We start from the raw sequence: 20773 nt of genomic DNA on the forward strand, positions 1-20773 counted from the left end.
AGCCATTTGTTTGTCTTGTATTTAATATCAATCTTGTGCCAGTTCCTTGGAATATCCAACTGACTGAGTCAATCAATGAACAAATATTTATGGAGACTCTACCAAGTGCCAAGCAGGAAAACATCAATTCTGTCAGCCAGTCCTTGGAATAACCCAACATGGCCATGTGGGAGGCCATGGCAAAGGATGGCCAAGCACCTTAACTGACAGGGCTCTGTTCTTGCTCACAATGGGGAGGGTGATTCTCCAAAATTCAGTCCTGCCACTGCCACTGGAGGAAGTAAGTGGTGTCAGGCAACTGTCACTGTGCCCTGATGTGCAGCCATGGCATGTCCACTTGACTCCATGACACTTCTCTCCTCATAGCCCATGGGTAGAGCGGGTCAGAGACTGGTCCCTTGTTGGCCATTTGCACTTCCAGTGTTGATGATACTACACCCAGATGGTCAGAGCGAGGCTGCAATTTCAGCTCTTAACTCATGCCCTGGCTTAGCACTGTTCTGTCTCTGTGGAAGGGAAACCCTGGTAGTGCCAGGTTTGTGGCTGCAGTGCTGAGAGCAACAAAACCCATCCAGGCGGCAGGACCTGCTGGTTGGGCTGACAGCCTTGGAGACTGTGTTGAACCTGGTCAGCACCGGCTCCAGCAGGGATGGGGCGGAGTCGGTACAGTGAAGTCTAATGTGGCTGGCTTTCGGTGGGACTGTGTGTGGGTCTCATCCTTTTGGATGGAATTATATTAAATCAATGTGGTGACTCACGAAAAACGGTAGCTACAAGTGCCAAGTATTTGTGCCTTTGATTAATTTAGAACTAATTAATCACCACTTATAATGTACACTTTTTTAAACAGACTCCTCCAAAATGTGGAGGCATGAATTTAAAATAGAGTAGCCCTATTCAGATGGCTGTGATCCACTTGTTAAGCACTCCTTAGCCTGAGTGGCCTAAAAATTGGAGCCTGGGGCAAAAGCTTATATATTAATTCTTGATCAAGGGCTGCCGTCTCAGGGAAGGAAGAGCGGGGAAAGGAAGAGCGGCAGGAAGGAGGGAGAGCAATTCAGAGCGAGGAACCCCAAGCCAGCCACAGCTCCACAGCCAAGGCACTGGCCTCATTCCCCAGGGAGCTCTGCAAAGCCTAGTGGAGCATCTGTGTCTCAGAGCAGCCATGGAGGGGGTTGGGCTCCCTCTTCTCCTGTGTTCCACCTTTTACTGGTCAGAGTCTGTCCTGAGAGACAGCAGCTCCCATCATGGCTAGGCTGTCAGGTCCTCTCTGCTTGGGAAGCCAGTATCTTGCAGGTTCATGCTGACACCTGAGAGGTGGGAAAAGGACGTGCACTCTCTCCAGGGGGCTGCAACTGAGGAATGAGATGAGTGAGCCACCAGGAAGATGCAGCTGCTTGGACCAGGATCCAGCACAAAGCTCATCTTTGAATTACAAGGAGGGAGGACGCAGAAGAGAGAGCTATCTTCTTTGTTGTTTTACTAACGCTTTGTTTTATGTGCAACTGATAGGAGTATTAGTTTCCTAAGGCTGATGAAACAACATACTAGAAACTGAGTGGTTTCAGAAAATAGAAATGCATTCACTCCTGGTTCTGGAGGCCAGAAGTTCAAAGTAAAGATGTGCACAGGACCATGCTGTCTCTTGGGCTCTAGGAGAGGGTCTGCTCCATGCCTCTCTCCTGGCTCCAGCACCGCTGCCAGTCCTTGGCACTCTTTGGCTGGTAGATGCATCACCCCAATCTCTGTCTCTGGCTTCATATGACCTTGTTCTTGTATGTGGCTGTGTCTCTGTTTTCTCTTCTTCAAAGCATACCTGTCATTGGACTAGGGCCTGCTCTGATGCAGCAATATTTCGTCTTAACTCATTACATCTGCAAAGACCCTATTTCCAAAAGTCAAAGTCTGAGGTTTCAGGCAGACTTAAAATGTAGGGTGTTGGGGCGGGGACACTAATCCAACAAAATATACTGAAATTGACTATCTTCCAGCAGGTAAATAGTTGATAACCTCTATATCAACTGCATATTAGACTAGATCCTATTTAATTGGACTGGAGTTGGGCTCAGGCATTTTTTCATTTACCTCAAGTAATTCTATATATATATTGTTTATTATCATCAGTATTACATCACTGATTATAATGCAATTGGTAACATTTGTTGGACAGTTACTATGTCTCAGGCACCGGGCTGAGTACTTTATATATATTATACCAATGACTCTTCATTCCAGCTCTTCGTCTTACAGATAGGAACACAAGGGTCAACAATGTTGGAAAATCGCCAGAGGACACAGAGCTGGGAGCAGCCAAGTCAAGACATCCAGGCTGTCTGGCTCGAGAACTGGGACTCATCTTTGCCAGGAGGACCCTGCACATATTTAGAAACTTTCATCTTCTTCTCATCTTTAGACAGTCTCAGTTATTTAGAGAAATCGTAAACATTTTAAGATGCGTAACTGCAAGCCTTCACTACAAAGATATAAAACAGCCTGGACAGAGAGGGGCTGACGTATCACAAGATACATATCTTGTACAACCTGAGGATGAGTCACCAAGGGCAGAAGTTAATAAATGGCAGGAATTATTATTCAAACAGATTTAATACTTTCGTGACTCCCAGTTTCACAAGTTTAGACAAAAAGCGATGCATTTAGAAGACTTTGCTCCATCCTATTTTGAAGCTTAGCTGCCTAACCTACAGTAAAGCCTGGTAGTTATGAACCTTAGAGAACAGCTTCTATGACAAGTGAGGATCTAAGAGCTTGTATCTCATAATGACGCCTCTCTGCATTAAACTAAATCTCCCTATTCTGGACAATCATTGCAGATCCCCTGGTTTCCTGTCTTGGCCCTGGACCCACACTCCCTTCCCCATCAAAGGTAGGATGGGGAGAAGTGGCTGCCCAGCCTAAAACGCTGTACTTCCCAGCCACGTGCCAGGCACAACCTTGTTGGCACCCACGTTTCTGTCTCTGTGCCTAGGTCTGCTCCTCATCCTGTCTTCAGTGCCCTTCTTTTCCCTTTGATTTCTGTCTAAATCCAGCTCATTGTGGGACCTGCTCTGGTCCCACCTTCTTCAAGTCTCCAGCTGCTCTTGCCACCACGGGCCATTTCTTTGTCTGAGGTTCTCTTACATTTAGTGGATTCCATTCTGTTTAGATCTCAGCCGCTCTACATTTGCTTCACATAAATTGACCTTGGCTCCCAAACTATATAACAAGTTCCTCCCACAGGCAGAAACAAGGTGTGCACATCACTGGTGTTCCTCCCAGCCTTGTCGGCATAATGCCAGGCAAACCAGATTGGGGTGATCTCCAACATACCTGATGATTACTTTTTATACCTGCAGTATAAGAAGGGTTAACTTTTTGATATTAAATGAAGGTGCCCAAATAATGCCATCAGATCATGTTAAAATTTTTTCATGGTGACTTGAATTAATAACGACATCCTTTTTCCTCATGGAAACCCAAACTAAATTATTATTTATGATTACTATAATTTTTAGCCATTATTAGGCTCTGTTATGATACTATGTGGTTGGTTAAAAATGGAAGTTGCCCATGGAGGTCTACATGTCATTGTTTTGGCCGATGCAAAATGTAGCCAGGAGCACACCACACCTGTCAGTGTCAGTGACGATGATGATGATGATGATGATTATTATTATTATTATTTTTAACGTGAATGAAGACGTTAATGACTCCTGATTTCAAGCTAAGAGCTGATTAGGAAAGGTTCCATTGAAAACTCATCCCTAGAAAATTAAAACAGAAGCACATAGATATTGTAATTTGACTTCAGAGACTTCCTCTTCCTAGAACAATGCACATCGCAAATGAGTGCTATTGCTCATGGCTCATAACTAAAGTAAAATACTGTGCTATTGTCTAACCTTAGAATCTCTTAAGTGAGAATTTGTCAAAGAGGGCTAACCTAGACCCCAGTGGAAAAATCCAACTGATGGCCACCTGGATCCATTCCCTATGGTCCAAGGAGCAAATGAGGCCCCTCTCCTGAGTTTCTAAGCCTTTTGAATACTTGCATTATTTTCTCCCTTACTTCTTACTTTTGACCTTTGTAAATGGGAGATGTTTTGTTGCTCTTGTTTTAAGGATAATTTAGAAATTACAACTTTAGCATATATCTAACAATTACTTGTCCCAGTATTTCATCATTACAACTCAAATTAACATAATGTCTATTTGGATTTTAACAACGAAAAAAGCTAAGAAAAACCCTCACTTGGAAACCCTTCAAAAGTTTCTCATTTGGCTACAGTTACTCAGGCTTTCTGCAAAACGAAGCAATGTAATCCTTACATTATGAGAACAGTTGTTTGAGTCTTTTATCAGACTGACTTTCTGCTCATGCCAAAAGGCATTATTTTCTTTGTGTATAAGTGACTTTGAAGATTAATAAGTAACAGAATGGGTACACATGGATTTATGAACATTTAAAATTACTTAATGTTTTTGCATGTGTATACTTTGAAAAAAAATAGGAGATGCCTCAGTTGTTCCACATAGATTGCCTTAGGAGAAGGACATAAATGTGCACCTTTGATTCAGACTTAAGTAAATTGTTGGTGATTCACAATGATCTCCCACTGACAAGAGGTGGGTTTTAGGTCTCCCTAGGAACTACAACAAGCTTTTAGTACTTTATATCAGAAAGAAGGACTTAGCCTGTGAAGCTCATGGCTTTGGTGCCCGCTAACCTCTCTTTAAACACGAAAGACACATCACAGGCCCAGGGCTGTTGCATCAGCAGGCAGGCAGCACGCTGAGAGCTGATTAGGAAGCGTCAGACCCTAGAGGCAGAGGTCTGTTCCCTGACTCTATGAGCAAGAGTCAACACCAAGCCCTTCAATCCTTGGGCCTGTAATTCCCTGTACAGGAAACACAAGCGTGTGTGGATGTGTGTGCATTTCTTTAGCAACACTTACTTTGTTTGTTGTTTTATTTTCTACTTTTGAAAAATGGCAAGATCCCAGTCACAAAAACAGAAACCAGGCCACTTTGGGAGGCCGAGGCGGGCAGATCACGAGGTCAGGAGATTGAGACCATCCTGGCTAACACAGTGAAACCCCGTCTCTATTAAAAAATACAAAAAAATTAGCTGGGCATGGTGGTGGGCGCCTGTAGTACCAGCTACTCGGGAGGCTGAGGCAGGAGAATGGCATGAACTTGGGAGGCGGAGCTTGCAGTGAGCCGAGATCACGCCACTGCACTCTAGCCTGGGCAACAGAGCAAGACTCCATCTCAAAAAAACAAGAAAACAACAAAAAAATAAACCAAAACAACAGAAACTAGGCTAGGTATTTTAACCAGAGAGGAATTTAATAAAAGGGTTATGATTTGAGCTGTTTTGGAAGAGCTGAAGAAGAAGGAGAGGACAGAGGTCGGGAAGGACAGTTCCTGCAGTGTCTTGGTGGTCAGTCCCTGCCCTGCTGGGTGGCCATTACAAAGCTGGCACCTGTGGGACAATATCTCTTTGCCCCCATGTGGCCAGGCACGTGGGGCCCTGGCTGACTCCCACAGCCACCACTGTCAGTATTGGAGCTGGAGCTGCTGCCACAACCAGAAGCAGAATGTCCACTACCTCCCTCCTACCTTCTGATCTCGCGCTAGCTCCCTACTGGTGCAGCCTACACAGAACTCTGCCAGTAAAGGAATGTGAGAGATGTAGTCCCCTGAGGTACAGAAGACAGCACAGAAGGGCAGGCAGTATCTGGCCCAGATGCCCATCATGAGCTTTAGAAAATGTTGTGTTATCGCTGCACTTTAATCATTGAAGTATTTATTTTAAATTAGTTCTTATTTACATATCGAATATGAGACAAATACTATTTGACTATTTTATGGGACAGTCAAGAAGATAATCAGTATTATATTAAAGAATATTTTATGGGTTTAAAGAATATTTGGGGGGCATTTTAATTCACATAGTTCAAAAGCAGCTGAATACATGTATTAAAAGGCAAGCTCTTGATAGGCCTTGTATGTCATCTACAAAAGGCACCCCTGTTTCCCTAAGCTAGCTAACTCAGCTGTTTGAAGTACAGATGGATGAAGTAAATTCTACTGTTTGGGTTTTTATATTTGACACTGGTTGATACTTTTCCAAAGTAAATATTGCATTTCTGCTGGTAGTTTGATTTCGCTGTTTGCTTTCTGAAATTTTATGTACTTTTATTTTAGGTACATTCTTTGTCTGCTTAATTCCAATGAGAAATTATTTCAGATAGATAATCATCACCTTGTTTACTTAAAATAAAATTTTTGTACCTTGAAAAACCAAAATTGGTAATAAAAATCCTTTAAAATGATGATGATTACAACTATTACACATATCTGTAAATCTCTTTACTTCTTACATCTCGACCGATCATCTCAGCAACTCTGTGAGAGGCCGACTACTACTGCCTCCAAATTTCTTCCAGCTATGTTAGGTGACAGGTCATTAGCTGTAAAATCAAGGCAAGAAGTTGGACTTTATAAGTAAATATGATACTTTCCTTATGAGTATGTATTTATGAGACTCCTCACAATTCATATTCCAACCACATTAATTTTCTCTTCATGCTAGGGTCTAATGCTGTGGTTAGACTGCAGCATGAAACTGGGGTAAGCATACCACTTGGAGATTTGAAAAGATGATCCCAGGAATTGTGGGCCTGGATAATTTTAAGGGAGCCAGTTTTCAGATCCTCAACTTACATTTGTCCTCTTTCCCATAACAAATTTGTCTAAGAACATGTCCCTCTTAAGGACGCGGGTTCCTATCCAAAATTGTACTTTTCCCACTTTGCAAAGTTAATCATGCCTCTCTCTCATCTCACTCTGAGGCATTGACTTGAAGTTTTAAAATCTGCAGGGCATCAAACAATGGGACAATTTGACATATTGTTCCAGTATTAGAAAAGTACCTTTCTTAATGTAAGACTAATTATAAGTAAATATAAATGACTAATGACTTAATCAAACAACTTTTTGTAAGTCTGATGGTTTCCATTTTTTTTTCCTTAGAACAGAACTGTGGGAGAACTTACATGACATGCTGGCTAATAAAAAAATAAAAATAATTTGGTGATAGATCACTGTGAATCTTGGCATATAGCTGAGAAGGAGGTTAAAGAATTGAGTAATATTTCTGTAACAAAACTCCCTCCATTCCCACTGATTTATTTATACGGAAAAGTCTTCTTGGCCCATAAATTTATAAAAATGAAAACCAGAAATAGAATTAATTTTGAGCCCTAACTCATTCTAGTAATAAATAATATATCCACTAATTTCATGACCTAACTAGAAAAACGTAGACTCCCTTAACATTTTTCTGGCCATGGAGATGTACATTTCTGACAAAATTTTACTTCTGCATAATAATTATTTCTTAAAATTTATTACATCTTATATTTTTTATCAATTATGGTCTAAAAGTAGTTGTAATTAAACCCAATCAGAAAAAAAATCCAATATTTAGAGCCTTATTGCCACAGGAAAATTTTAAAAATTAAATGTCAATTTATATATGTAACTTATTGTACATAGAAGTATGGTGACAAAACCTATAAAACATTTTCTACACAAAATATATTACATTAGAATAAAAGTCTGTGGAAACGAAAATAAGAGTTCAAAGAGAAAAAAATTGATGTCAAATTTCAGACTGTTAAAGAACAGTCTGTTTATAGCAATCGGACACCTGCTATCAGGTGTCCGATTGCTATAATATTCATACTCTATTGCAGCCGTCCCTTCCTTTTTGGCACCAGGGACCAGTGTTGTGGAAGAATTATTCCATGGATGGAGGGAGTAGGGGTGTTGGGGGAGATGGTTTCAGGATGAAACAATTCTACTTCAGATCGTCAGGCATTAGATTCTCATAAGAAGTGCGCAACCCAGATTCCATGAGCAGCTCACAATAGGGTTCATGCTCCTTTGAGAATCTAAGGCTGCTGCTGAGCTGACAGGAGGCAGAGCTCAGGCGGTAATGCTCACGGCCCACTGCTGCTCACCTCCTTCTGTGCGGCCCGGTTCCTAACAGGCCACAAACTGGTACTGCTCTGTGACTCAGTGGTTGGGAACCCCTGTTCTATTCAATACACTAAAAAAGAATGATGTTGGCCAGGCACGGTGGCTCACTCCTATAATCCCAGCACTTTAGGAGGTTGAGGTGGGCAGATTATGAGGTCAAGATATTGAGACCATTCTGGCCAACATGGTAAAACTCCATCTCTACCAAAACTACAAAAATTAGATGGGCGTGGTGGCACATGCCGGTAGTCCCAGCTACTCAGGAGGCTGAGGCAGGAGAATCTCTTGAACCCGAGAAGCAGAGGTTGCAGTAAGCAGAGATCACTCCACTACACTCCAGCCTGGTGACAGAGTAAGACTCCATCTCAAAAAAAAAAAAAAGAAAAAAAGAAAAAGAATGACGTTATAACAACATTATTTTTAAATATCAGTATCTATAGTATACTGAAAATTACATCCTTTACAGTTATTTAAACTGACAAAGAATATTTATATGTTACTGTAAACATATGCATGTGATACATTTTCAAAATTTATTTAAGGAGTATATGAGCAAAAACGTTGACAGATCACTGATCTGCACAAAAGATAAGGTGTTTTGAAGATCAGCATTCTGGCATGTCTCCATGTGTGTTTTCTTTGTTTTCTCAGTTTGACCTTGTCTGTGTCAATGCATGGATGCTGGACCTTACCCAAGCCATCCTGAACCTTGGCTTCCTGACTGGAGCATTCACCTTAGGCTATGCAGCGGACAGGTAGACACCGATGTAACCGCCATTTTATGTCACTATAACACCATGCATTAATATGGGGAGAAAAATGTTTTCTGTTAACTATTAAAACAGTCTTTTTGCTAAATTCGCAAACAATTCTTGATTTCATCATTCATGACATTCACACTTGTTTGGTTTGACTAAATCTTTTCTTCTCAAATTTCATTTCCTTATTCCTTGAACTGCATAAGGGTCTGAGGCTGTTCCCAGTAGGTCTGAGAGCATCGGAATGAAAATACAGACCTCCAAAGCAGGAACATCATAATTGGGTTGATGCACTGTTGTGCTGGATACTCTAGAATCAATCAATTCGATATGCTTCAGTAACAACTTACTGGTTGTGGTTTTATTAATTTAGTCATAAGATCGGCCTATTCCAAATTTGTTTCACCTAATTTTTTTAAAGATATCCTTATATTTTTTCTATAAATGTGAAACTCTGTGAAAAAAACATTTTTCCAAAATCCATTAAAGGAGTTTTTTTTCTATTATGTTGTATTCATAAATGCAACTGCCCAGTGGCAGGCATGGTGAGTGTATATATTCAAGACAGTCATGCTTTCTATTTAAATTTTCTTCTTCCTTAACATTATTGATGCTAGTTATTGTATTCATGTTTAACTCTATTTTTATCCCAATTCTAACTATGAAAATACTTGCGGTAATTTAATATTCCTCTCTATCCCCCTTAGCAGGAGTAATAGGAGTATAGACTGGGAATCGCTGACTCATAGCCGTATCTGGCCTAATATTGTTCTGGTTAATCTATCTCTGACTCATGGCCATATCTGGCCTAATATTATACTGGTTAATCCAGCCCAGCCCATGGTGGGTTCTTGTGACTGTACCATTCAGTGGGTGATACTAAGTGTACCTTTTAGAGAACTGCAAACAGCAATTAATTAGCTAATAGAGCAACAAAAGGTCCCACATCCTGTAGCCAATTGAAGATCTGAGTTTAATCAGAGCAGTGCTTCAAAATGGGTAGAGCCTTGAGTTTCATTTTCTGTCACTTTTTATTTCTCTTTCATGTTTCTCTCTCGCCCTCTCCACAGCTGTTCTTTGCATGTGAGTTTCTGCTGGATCCTTTCGTGTGTGATGCCCTTTCCCTCTTTCTTCTTTTTATTGATGTCCTTTTCTCCTGTCCTACTTCTAGCCCTTTCAAGTTTCATCTTTCCTAATTTCCCCTGCATGCCACTCTTTTTTTGCTGGCTACAATTTGGAACTGTGCCGTTTAAATATTTATTTATTTTGTTTTGCTTTTACTCTTTCTAATTTAGATAGTAGGTTTCGCTTCATCTGTGTTTTTTTTAATCTTACTCAGTCAGCAAACATATCTCCAAACTAAATTAACTTTACTAAAGTGGGGAATTTCCCCTACCTGTATTTTCATAAGTGATTGAGCATCTGTCCTCATACAGGACATGCTGCATTGGAGGGGAGGGGCCAGACCTGGGAGAAGGAGGAGTCGTGAATAACTCTGCCTCCTGCATTTGGCTTCTTCTCTTCCACCATATCCATTATTTATACATGTGAAGGAAGAACAAGAGATAACTTAATAGGCCATTTGTCAATGAGAGTACAATATAGAAAGGGTGGAAAGTGAATTTATAAATCTAGATTGGGGCTTCTGGATTCCGGTTCAGCATATAAGGAGCTTAGAATTTGCCACTCAGCCTTGACAACAAGTAAAATGCTGAACAAACTGAAAAATCAATAATTCTTCTTAGATCCATAAGAGAAGTGAAAGCACAGGGCAAACTGCTGCCTTCAGCACCACCCTGTCCCCCCACCCCCGGCCCCACTAAATAGAAAGACAGGAGAATACAGAGAATCGTAACACAGGCACAGAAACCTCCTTGAGAGAGCCAGGGTAGATAAACATGAGCTGTAATTGATGAATTCCAAGAGGATCAGTGTGGATGACCTGGAGGATTAAAAACTCTAGAGGGACTCACTCAAAGGAGGGCCCAAGCTTTTGTGATTTTTTGTTTGTTTGTTTGTTTTGCCACCTGAAGCTCTACAAGGTTATAAAGGTGAATATTAAGGAAAATTCCTCATGCTCTGGCAGCCATAGGGGAAAAGGAACAATTTTGAAATATGCCAGAACATTGTTCTTAACAACATCTGCCCTCAGGAGAAGATGTTTAACCAGAGCCTAATCTTCTGGGGTTTTCTGAGAGCCTCACTGATCTGGGGGAAGGGAAATACCAACTCCAGCCCCTTCTAGCCTTCCAGGGGAGAAAGAGAAACACCAAATTCTAGCCTCCTCTAACTTTTAATTTGGAAGAAGGGAAACACTCAGCTCCAGCCCCCTATAGCCTTTCTCCCCTAGTTAAGAGGAGAGGGATAGAGAAGCACTTGTGAAGTTCACTGGTTAGAGGCATAGGTTCACTAAAAGACTGAGAGCTACTCATAGAACCACAGAATGCCTTCCCTCCCCCAACACCTCACCACATTACTAAAGGTCTATTTACAGCAGTTTCATTTACCCAGTACACCATGTCCACCTATCAAGAAAAAATTACAAGGCATACTAAAAGCCAAAACACACACACACACACACACACACACACACACACACACACACACCCAGTTGAAGAGACAGAGCAAGCATCAGAACTAAATTCAGATATGGCAGGGATGTTGGAATGATCAGGCTAGGAATGTAAAACAACTATGCCAAGAAGTCTGATGCATAAAGTAGCATGCAAGAACAGATGGGCTATGTAAGAAGAGAGATGGAAATTCTAAAAAAAGAAACCAAATGAAATGCTAGAGATCAAAAACACTGTAACAGAAATGAAAAATGTTGTTACTGGGCTTATTAGGAGATTGGGCATAGCTGAGGAAAGAATCTCTGGCCTTGAGGATATCCCAATAGAAACCTCCAAAACTGAAAACACACACACACACACACAAAATAACAACAACCTGAAAAAGCAGAACAGAATGTTCAATAACTGTGGGACAATTACAAAAGATATAACATTTGTGTAATAGGAATACCAAAAGGAGAAGAGAGAGAGAAAAATAGAAAAAATATTTTAAACAATAATGACTGAGAATTTTTCAAAATTAATGTCAGACACCACAGATCCAGGAAACTCAAAGAAAATCAAGCAAGATAAACATAAAAAAGTATACTTAGTTATATCATAGTCAAACTAAAGATAAAGGAAAAATTCTGAAAGAAGAGTGGGGTAATCTCTTACTATAAAAAAAGAGCAATGATAAAAATTATATCCTACTTCTTTTCAGAAACCATGTAAGCAAGAAGAAAGTGGAATACTTAAAGTGTTGAGAAAAATTTCCAATCTAGAATTCTATACTCTGCAAAGTTATCATTTAAAAGTGAAGGAGAAATAAAGACTTTGTTAGACAAAAATTGAGGGAATTTGATGCCTTGTAATAAATATTAAAAGAAATTATTTAGAGAGAATGAAAATGATCTAGGTTAGAAATCCAGATCTACATAAAGGAAAGGCGTTGGAGAGGAATAAGTGAACACACTGTTATCTGTTAGGTCAATTAAGAATAAGAAAAATATGTTTCTTATTTAGTAGCAACGACTAAAAAACGATTTTTTTAAAAAAAAACATGACTGATATGCTAAAAATGAAGAAAATGTGGAATCCTATAAACTGCTGTTCAATTAAACTACAAAAGCCAGAAAAAAGTGTGGAATACAAACATAAGAATAAAAAATAAGGGAAACAAATAGAAAATGATAACGAATATGGTGGACATTAATGTAACCATGTCAATACTCACTTTAAATGTAAGATGGTCCAAATGCACCAACTAAAAGACAGAGATTTTCACCGTGGATCAACAAACAAGACCCAACTATATACGTTGGCTACAAGAAATACACTTTAAATATAAAGACACATATACATTAATAGTAAACGGATGGAGAAAACTATACCGTGATAGCAGTAATCAAACTAAAGCAGAAGTGGCTATATTATTATCAGCAGGGCAGACTTCAGAGGAAGGAAAGTTATCAGGGATAAAAAGGGGCATTATATAATGATAAAGGGGTCAATTCTCCAAGAAGCCAATAATCCTTAATATCTATGTGCCTAGTAGCAGAGCATAAAATTATAAGACGCAAAAACTGTAATAAAACTGGAATGAGAAATAGATTAATCCACTATTTCACTGGAGACTTCTACATCCCTTTGTCAGAAATGGTCAGATTCAACAGGTAGAAAGCCTATAAAGATATAATTGAACTCAACAGCATCATCAATCAACAGAATATAATTTTCATCTTTAGACAATCTTATCTAACAACAGGAGAATTAACAGTTTTTCAAGTTCTCATGAAATATTCACATGCAATATTCAAGATAAATCACATTCTGGGCCATAAAACATATATTAGCAAATTTGAAGAAATAAAAATTATACAATGTCTGCTCTCAGACCATAGTGGAGTTAAACTAGAAATTCATAACAAAAGGATAGACGGAAAATTCCCAGATACTTGGGGATGAAACAACACATTTCTAGTAACACATAGGTCAAAGAAGAAATCTCAAGAGTAATTAAAAAGTATATTAAACAAAATGAAAATGAAAACACTCAAGACTTTTGGAATGCAACAAAAACTGTTTAAAGGGAAATTTATAGCATTGACTACATATATGAGAAAAGAGGAAATATCTAAAATCAATAATCTAAGCTTTCACCTTAGGAAACTGGAGAAGTAGAGCAAATTAAACCCAAGGCAAGTAGAAGAAAAAAAAAAACAAATTAGAGCAGAAATCAATAAAATTAAAAACAGGAAATCGATGGAGAAAATAAAACCCAAAGCTGGTTATTTGAAAAGATAAAAAAAATCAATAAGCCTCCAGTCAGACTAAGAAAAAAGAAAGAAGAGAGAGAGAGAGAGGTGGAAGACATAAATTACTAATATTAGAAATAAAAGAGGGGACATTTTGACCAATCCCATGGACATTAACAGGATAATAAAGAAATACTATGAACACTCTGTGTTCACAAATTTGATAACCTACATGAAATGGACCAATTCCTTGAAAGATTACAATCTACCAAAACTCACCCAAGATTATATAGACACTCTGAATAGGGCTATATCTATTAAATAAATTGAATCAGTTGTTAATTACTTTTCAAAACAGGAAGCACCTGGCCCAGATAGGTTCACAGGTGAATTTGCCAAACGTTTAAGGAAGAAACTCTACCAATTCCCTAAAAACTCTTTACAAAGATAGAAGTAGGAGGATTGTTTTCTAACTTATTCTGAGACCAGCATTACATTAATACCTAAACTGGACAAAGACATTACAACAAAAGAAAACTACAGACTAATATATCTCATGAACGTAAGTGCAAAAATCCTCAACAAAACTTTGCAAGTAGAATCCAATAGTGTATAAAAAAGTTATACACCACAACCAGATACCGTAGCATACCAAGTGTGTAGTATCCCAAGTACATAAAGCTGGTTCAGCATTCTAAAGTCAATTAATGTAATCCATCACATCAACAAACTAAGGAATAAAAAATGACATGATCATATCTTTAGATGCAGAAAAGTGTTTGTCAAAATCCAACATCTATATATGACAAAAGCTGTCAGTAAACTAGAAATATAGGGGAACTTCCTCAACTTGTTAAGGAATGTCTATGAAAAAACCTACAGTTAACATCGTACTTAATGATGATAAACTGTATAGAAGCTTTCTCACTAAGATCAGAAACACGGCAAATACGTCATCTCTAATAACTTCTTTTCGATGCCATGCTGGAAGCCCTCACTAATACAATAAATAAGACAAGTAAAGAAAATAACAGATATACTGATTGGGAAGGAAGAAATAAAAACTGTCTTTGTTCACAGATGGCATGATTGTCTATGTAGAAAATCAAAAGAATTAACAACAACAACAACAACAAAAACCTCCTGAAACTAATAAGTGAGTATGGTAAAGTTGCAGGGTACAAGGCTAATACACAAAAGTCAACTGCTTTCCTATGTACCAACAATGAACACGTAGGATTTGAATTTAAACACACAATGCCATTTACATTAGCACCCACAAGAATACACAACACTTAGATATAAATCTCAGCAACATATGTACAAGATTTATGTGAGGAAAAGTGCAAAACTCTAATGAAAGAAATCAGAGATGATCTAAATAAATGGAGAGATATTCAACATTAATGGATAGGAAGACTCAATATTGTCAGGATGTCCGTTCTTCCCAACTTGATGTATATATTCAATACAATACTAATCAAAATCCTACAGAGTTATTTTGTGGATATTGACAAACTAATTCTAAAGTTTATATGTAGAAACAAAAGACCCAGAATAGCCAACACAATATTGAAGGAGAAGAACAAAGCCAGAGGACTTGACACTGCCTGACGTCAAGACTTACTGTAAAGCAACAGTAATCACGACAGTGTCGTATTTGTGAAAGAATAGACCTCTACCAATAGTTCAATGGAATAAAATAGAAGGCCTAGAAATAGACCCACATAGATAATAAATATAGTCAACTGACCTTTGACAAAGCAGAAAACAAATGGTACTGGAACAACTGGACAACCACACGCCAAAAAAAAAAAAACAGACAGAGAGAGAGAATCTAGACACAGACCTTACACCCTTTAAAAAAAATGGATCACAGACCTAAATGTAAAATACAAAACTATAAAACTCCTAGAGGACAGGATAGGAAAAAAATCTAGATGACCTTTTAGATACAACACCAAAAGCATAATCCATGAAAAAAGAATTGATAAGCTGGGCTTCATTAAAATTAAAATTTTCTGTGCTGTGAAAGACGTTATCAAGAGAACAAATGAAATGACAAGCCACAGACTGGGAGAAAATATTAATAAAAGACAAATATTTTATAAAGAACTGTTAGCCACAATATATAGAGAACTCTTAAAACACAACAATAAGTAAACAAACCACCCAACTAAAAAATGGGCCAAAGACCTTAACAGATACCTCACCAAAGAGAGTATACAGATGATGATAATAAGCATATGAAATGATGCTCTATGTCATATATCATCTGGGAAATGCCCATTAAAACAGCAATGAGATACCACTACATACCTATGAGAATGGCCAAAATCCAGATCACTGCCAACACCAAATGCTGACTAGGATGTGGAACAACAGGAATTCTCATTCATTGCTGGTGAGAATGCAAAATGAAACAGTGACTTTAGATGACAAAATTCTTACACATGTTTGTAATTCTTACAAAATTAAACAAACTTTTACTATATGATCCAGCAGTTCTCCTCCTTGGTATTCCAATTCCAACCCAAAAAAGTTGAAAACTCATGTTCACACAAAACCTACACATACATGTTTATAGCAGCTTTCTTCATGATTGCCCAAACTTGGAAGCAACCAAGATGCCCTTCCGTAGGCGAATGGACAAACTGTGATACATCCAGACTATGGAATATTATTCCATACTGAAAAGAAATGAACTATCAAGTCATGAAAATACATAGAGGAAACGTAAGTACATATTACTAAATGAAGAAGCTGATCTGGAAAGGCTACATACTATAAGATTTTAACTATATGACATTTTGGAAAAAGCAAAACTATGGAGAGAGTAAAAAAAAAAAGAAAGATCAGTGGTTGCTAGGGAGTGGGGATAGGGAGGGATGAATAGGCAGAGCACAGAGGATATTTAGAGCAGAGAAACTATCCTGTTAGATAGTTTAATGGTGGATACGTGTCATTATACACATGTCAAAACACATAGAATATGCAACATCAAGAGTGAACTCAAAGGTAAACTGTGGACATTGGGTGATTATGTGTCCCGGTAGGTTCGTCAATTGCAGCAGGTGTACTACTCCCATGGGGAATGCTAATGAGAATGCTGTGCATGTGTAGGGGCAGGGGACACAGAGTCCACTAAAAAAATCTAGATAAACTAAAGCTACTTTCATCTCTACTCTGCTGACTCAAGCAAGATGCTATATGTACCTATTTTATGGAAATTTTTATGAATTTGTCATAGATGTCATAGAATCAAATCTCTTAATGGACATTGTTAGCAAACATTTACCAGACAATAATTTGACACCTCTATGCTGAACCAATTAACACCAGACTCTCAGAATGCTGTGCATGATACCTTGTTCCTTTTCCTAAACTATTTAATAACACTTATGCCAATGGTGAAAATAAAATACAGAATTTAGGAACCACTGACATTGGCTGTGAACTTTGTAGTTTATAAAACGCTTTCACATTCGCATCTTATTTGATCCTCTCTACAACCTACCTCTAGGAAAAAGTGGAAAAAACAAAAACAAGCAAGCAAAACCTTTGTTTTGAAGACCTTAGGAATTAGTCCAAGGTCTTATGACTGGTAGATGGTTGAGGTGAGATTCAAGGCAAGGCCTTCTGGCCATAACACACCATTGCTCCTTCTTTCTGCCTCTCTGTCCTTATGACTTGACACATAAGAAATGTTAGAAAGTGTCAAATCCTTACCACTGGGGAGACTCTACGTGAAACAATAGTTTTAAGGAGGGTCATCTTTTCAGAAACTGCAATCACAAAGGATGCATTCTGTGCTTTAAATTTTGTGATTCCAGCCTGGGCAACATAGTGAGACCCTGTCTCTGCAAAATATTTTTAAAATAATATAATAATATAATATGATGTCATATTTTATGTTATATTTTCCCATTGTGTTGAAGAAAATGTTTAAGGCGAGCTCTTTTCCTGTCTTTCTCAAAAAGGTATGGCAGGATCGTCATTTACTTGCTCTCTTGCCTTGGTGTTGGCGTCACTGGGGTTGTGGTGGCCTTTGCACCAAACTTCCCTGTGTTTGTGATCTTCCGCTTCCTGCAAGGTGTGTTTGGAAAGGGGACATGGATGACTTGCTACGTGATTGGTAAGACATTCTTACACCATCTTCTCTATTTGGAAACTAGGGCCAGATGGCCAACAAGTGCTAGTTAATCAACCTTCCTCTTCCTCATGTGTCCTTTAACAAAGGAGGTTTCACTGCAGCTACAGTAATTATTTCTGCAGATAGGAGAGCTCAGAGGTAGGATTCTGAGTGCTTTAGAAACTAAAATACCATCTTACTTTGGGAGCCAAACATAGAATATTATAAAACACTGGGGCAAACTACTTTTAAGTACTTCTATACTGTTATAATATGGTTTCTAGCTTTGCTTTATAAGAGATTAATTTTTATAAAATCTCAGTAGCTTCTTGAGGCGTTTTTAAAGCATTTTGTCTGCACTGTGTTCTGTGGTACAGTTTGAGATTATTTTCCTGTGTTCCCAACTCTCCTCTTTCTGTACAAGTGGGGAACTTTTTACTATGGGAGAACTATGTTCTAAAAATGAGTAGTTCATTTGTGACCCTTGGATATCTCCTACAGCCAGAAAGTTTGACCTTCTGGGGATGGAAGAAGGAAAAAGTTCACTTTACTTTTCTCTCATATCCCTTGGGAAAGCCCTGGCTACTCCTTTTGGTTCCATTTCTAGCTCGGGACCAGCCACGTAGAGTAGTGGTGTATTTCTGACCAGGAAAATGTGAATTCTCAGATTATTGCTGCAGATCTTTGCACACCCACTCTCTTCTGTCACTGCTATGCAATCTCCAAGCAGCGCACATTTTGGAGACCTTTGAAGATCTTTCTGTGAGTGGGAGAAAGAGAGAAGATTATTAGAGGGATTGGTTGTCACTGTCTGGAACAGAAAGAGTAACGTTGGAATGCAAGGCATTTTTAAGGAGACTCAGTCTAGATGAATCTGCAAAGTTGTGATCTGAGGGCAACAATAAAGTAGCTTATCCCAGGATAATCAGAATAAAAGAAACCAATTAGTGGGAAGGGGCAGGAAAGGAAAAGATTTCAGCAATAAAATTTCCCATGTGATTTTTAGGCAATATTGTCAACGAAAAGTACAACACTGTGGAAAGAATTATCATTTAATAGAAGTTGTCTTGTGATAACAAAAAGTCTTTGTAGAGTCTAATATTTATAATGAATCTTCTAAGGAGACTAGAAGGTGCATATCTCTAGAGATACAGTGATACAATGTAGCCATCTTAACATATTTAAGTTTTGATAAATACAATTACCTTTTAAAATAATCATCACTGAAGCTTTCCTAAAACCGACACATGTATTCTTCATATTTCCCTATTGTACCCAGAAGATTGCAGGGCTGGGTGCATAAGAGGAACATGGCAAGTGCCTGTGATAAGTGGCAGAGGCAAGAGTGGGAGAAAAGCATTTAGTATCAAGAAGGACACCTCCATCCTTTCTGCAAGTGTAGAAGCCTCGGTATCTGAGTGCTAGCGTGTTCTAGCAATGCTGATGGATGTAACAGGTGTAACGTCTCTGTATTTGTTTGTTTATTTTGGAGTTGACTTTGTGCTTCTGTGACCTCTTGTGTTTGTTTTCCTTTAGTGACAGAAATAGTAGGTTCGAAACAAAGGAGGATTGTGGGAATCGTGATTCAAATGTTTTTTACCCTTGGAATCATAATTCTCCCTGGAATTGCCTACTTCATCCCCAATTGGCAAGGAATCCAGTTAGCCATCACGCTGCCCAGCTTTCTCTTCCTCCTTTATTACTGGTAATGTGGTTTTGGTTATCATCATATTTATACTGATTCCACAGAAATTAGACTCCAAACCAACATGAAAATGAAAGCAATAAAGGAAATTTGCTGCTTTGAGAATTTTTAGAGAATTTTAGGATTTATAGAGAGTATTTGTTGATGGTTTTACTAATAATTATCAAAAAACAAAACAAAACAAAATACCAGAACACAAAATTCTAAGTATGGTAGTGCATTATGTTTTGTTTTGTAATAAATAGCTTCATGAAAACTATAAGGCAACAAACCATATCTGCCAGTATTTCAACATGCAAATTAAATGCAATGAAGTCTATTTGCTTCTTTGTGTGTTCTATAAAGCAAATTAATGTTACTCAGAAATTCTCTGAGGAATAAGGAAATGTTAAGAGCATCAAAAAATTACATTATCAAAAAGCAACAGATAAGCATTTGATTTTTGTTGTTGTCGTTTTGAGATGGAGTCTCGCTCTGTCGCCCAGGCTGGAGTGCAGTGGCACAATCTCGGCTCACTGCAGCCTCTGCCTCTCAGCTTCAAGTGCTTCTCCTGCCTTAGCCTCCCAAGTAGCTGGGATTACAGGCGTGCACCACCACACCCAGCTAATTTTTCTATTTTTAATAGAGACAGAGTCTTAACATGTTGGCCAAGCTGGTCTCAAACTCCTGACCTCAAATGATCCACCTGCCTCAGCCTCCCAAAGTACTGGGATTACAGGCGTGAAGCACTGCACCCAGCCAGCACTTGATTTTTATTGGAATGAACATGTTTTAATGATTCTTCTAATTTAATTTTAATATATGGGCAAGTCAGTTTATATAAATCAGATTCCTAAGCTTTTCTTAATATTCACTAAATCCCAATTCTTTTCATATATGGAATCAATATATTGTAAGATAGCCTGGTTTTGTAAGAGCAATGTCATATTGATTATTTTGATAAGCAATGATTCAATTATCAAGCTAGCATTTTTTTCCCATCCATTATAATCTTGCAAGAATAATCTGTGTTTCAGGGACCTATTATCAACTCTTATTGACTCCCAAATTTATATCTATTTGCAAGATCCATTTTGATAGAAAAACTCAAGGCAATAGATTTTAGATTTTGAAATTCCTAGACATAACTCACAAAAGCCTCCTTCTTTGCCAGGGTTGTCCCTGAGTCTCCCCGTTGGCTGATTACTCGGAAGAAAGGAGATAAAGCATTACAGATCCTGAGACGCATTGCTAAGTGCAATGGGAAATACCTCTCATCAAATTACTCACAGGTAATTTCGTTTAGTATGAGTAACAAATATTGCTAAAGTAGGTAAATTGAT

The 20773-nt window shown here is 38.4% G+C and overlaps 1 protein-coding gene across 1 annotated transcript in view; it reads left to right on the plus strand.

Moving 5' to 3' along the window:
- SLC22A3 (solute carrier family 22 member 3) overlaps positions 1–20773 on the plus strand; it is a 108547-nt gene that overhangs the window by 41911 nt on the left and 45863 nt on the right. Inside the window, exons 2-5 of the mRNA XM_031667560.1 lie at positions 8698–8801; positions 17595–17749; positions 19283–19451; positions 20605–20722. Coding sequence (XP_031523420.1) covers positions 8698–8801; positions 17595–17749; positions 19283–19451; positions 20605–20722 — 546 coding nt within the window. The remainder of the gene's footprint in view (positions 1–8697; positions 8802–17594; positions 17750–19282; positions 19452–20604; positions 20723–20773) is intronic.

Source organism: Papio anubis, chromosome 6 (genome assembly GCF_008728515.1).
Source record: "Papio anubis isolate 15944 chromosome 6, Panubis1.0, whole genome shotgun sequence".
NCBI lineage: Eukaryota > Metazoa > Chordata > Mammalia > Primates > Cercopithecidae > Papio > Papio anubis.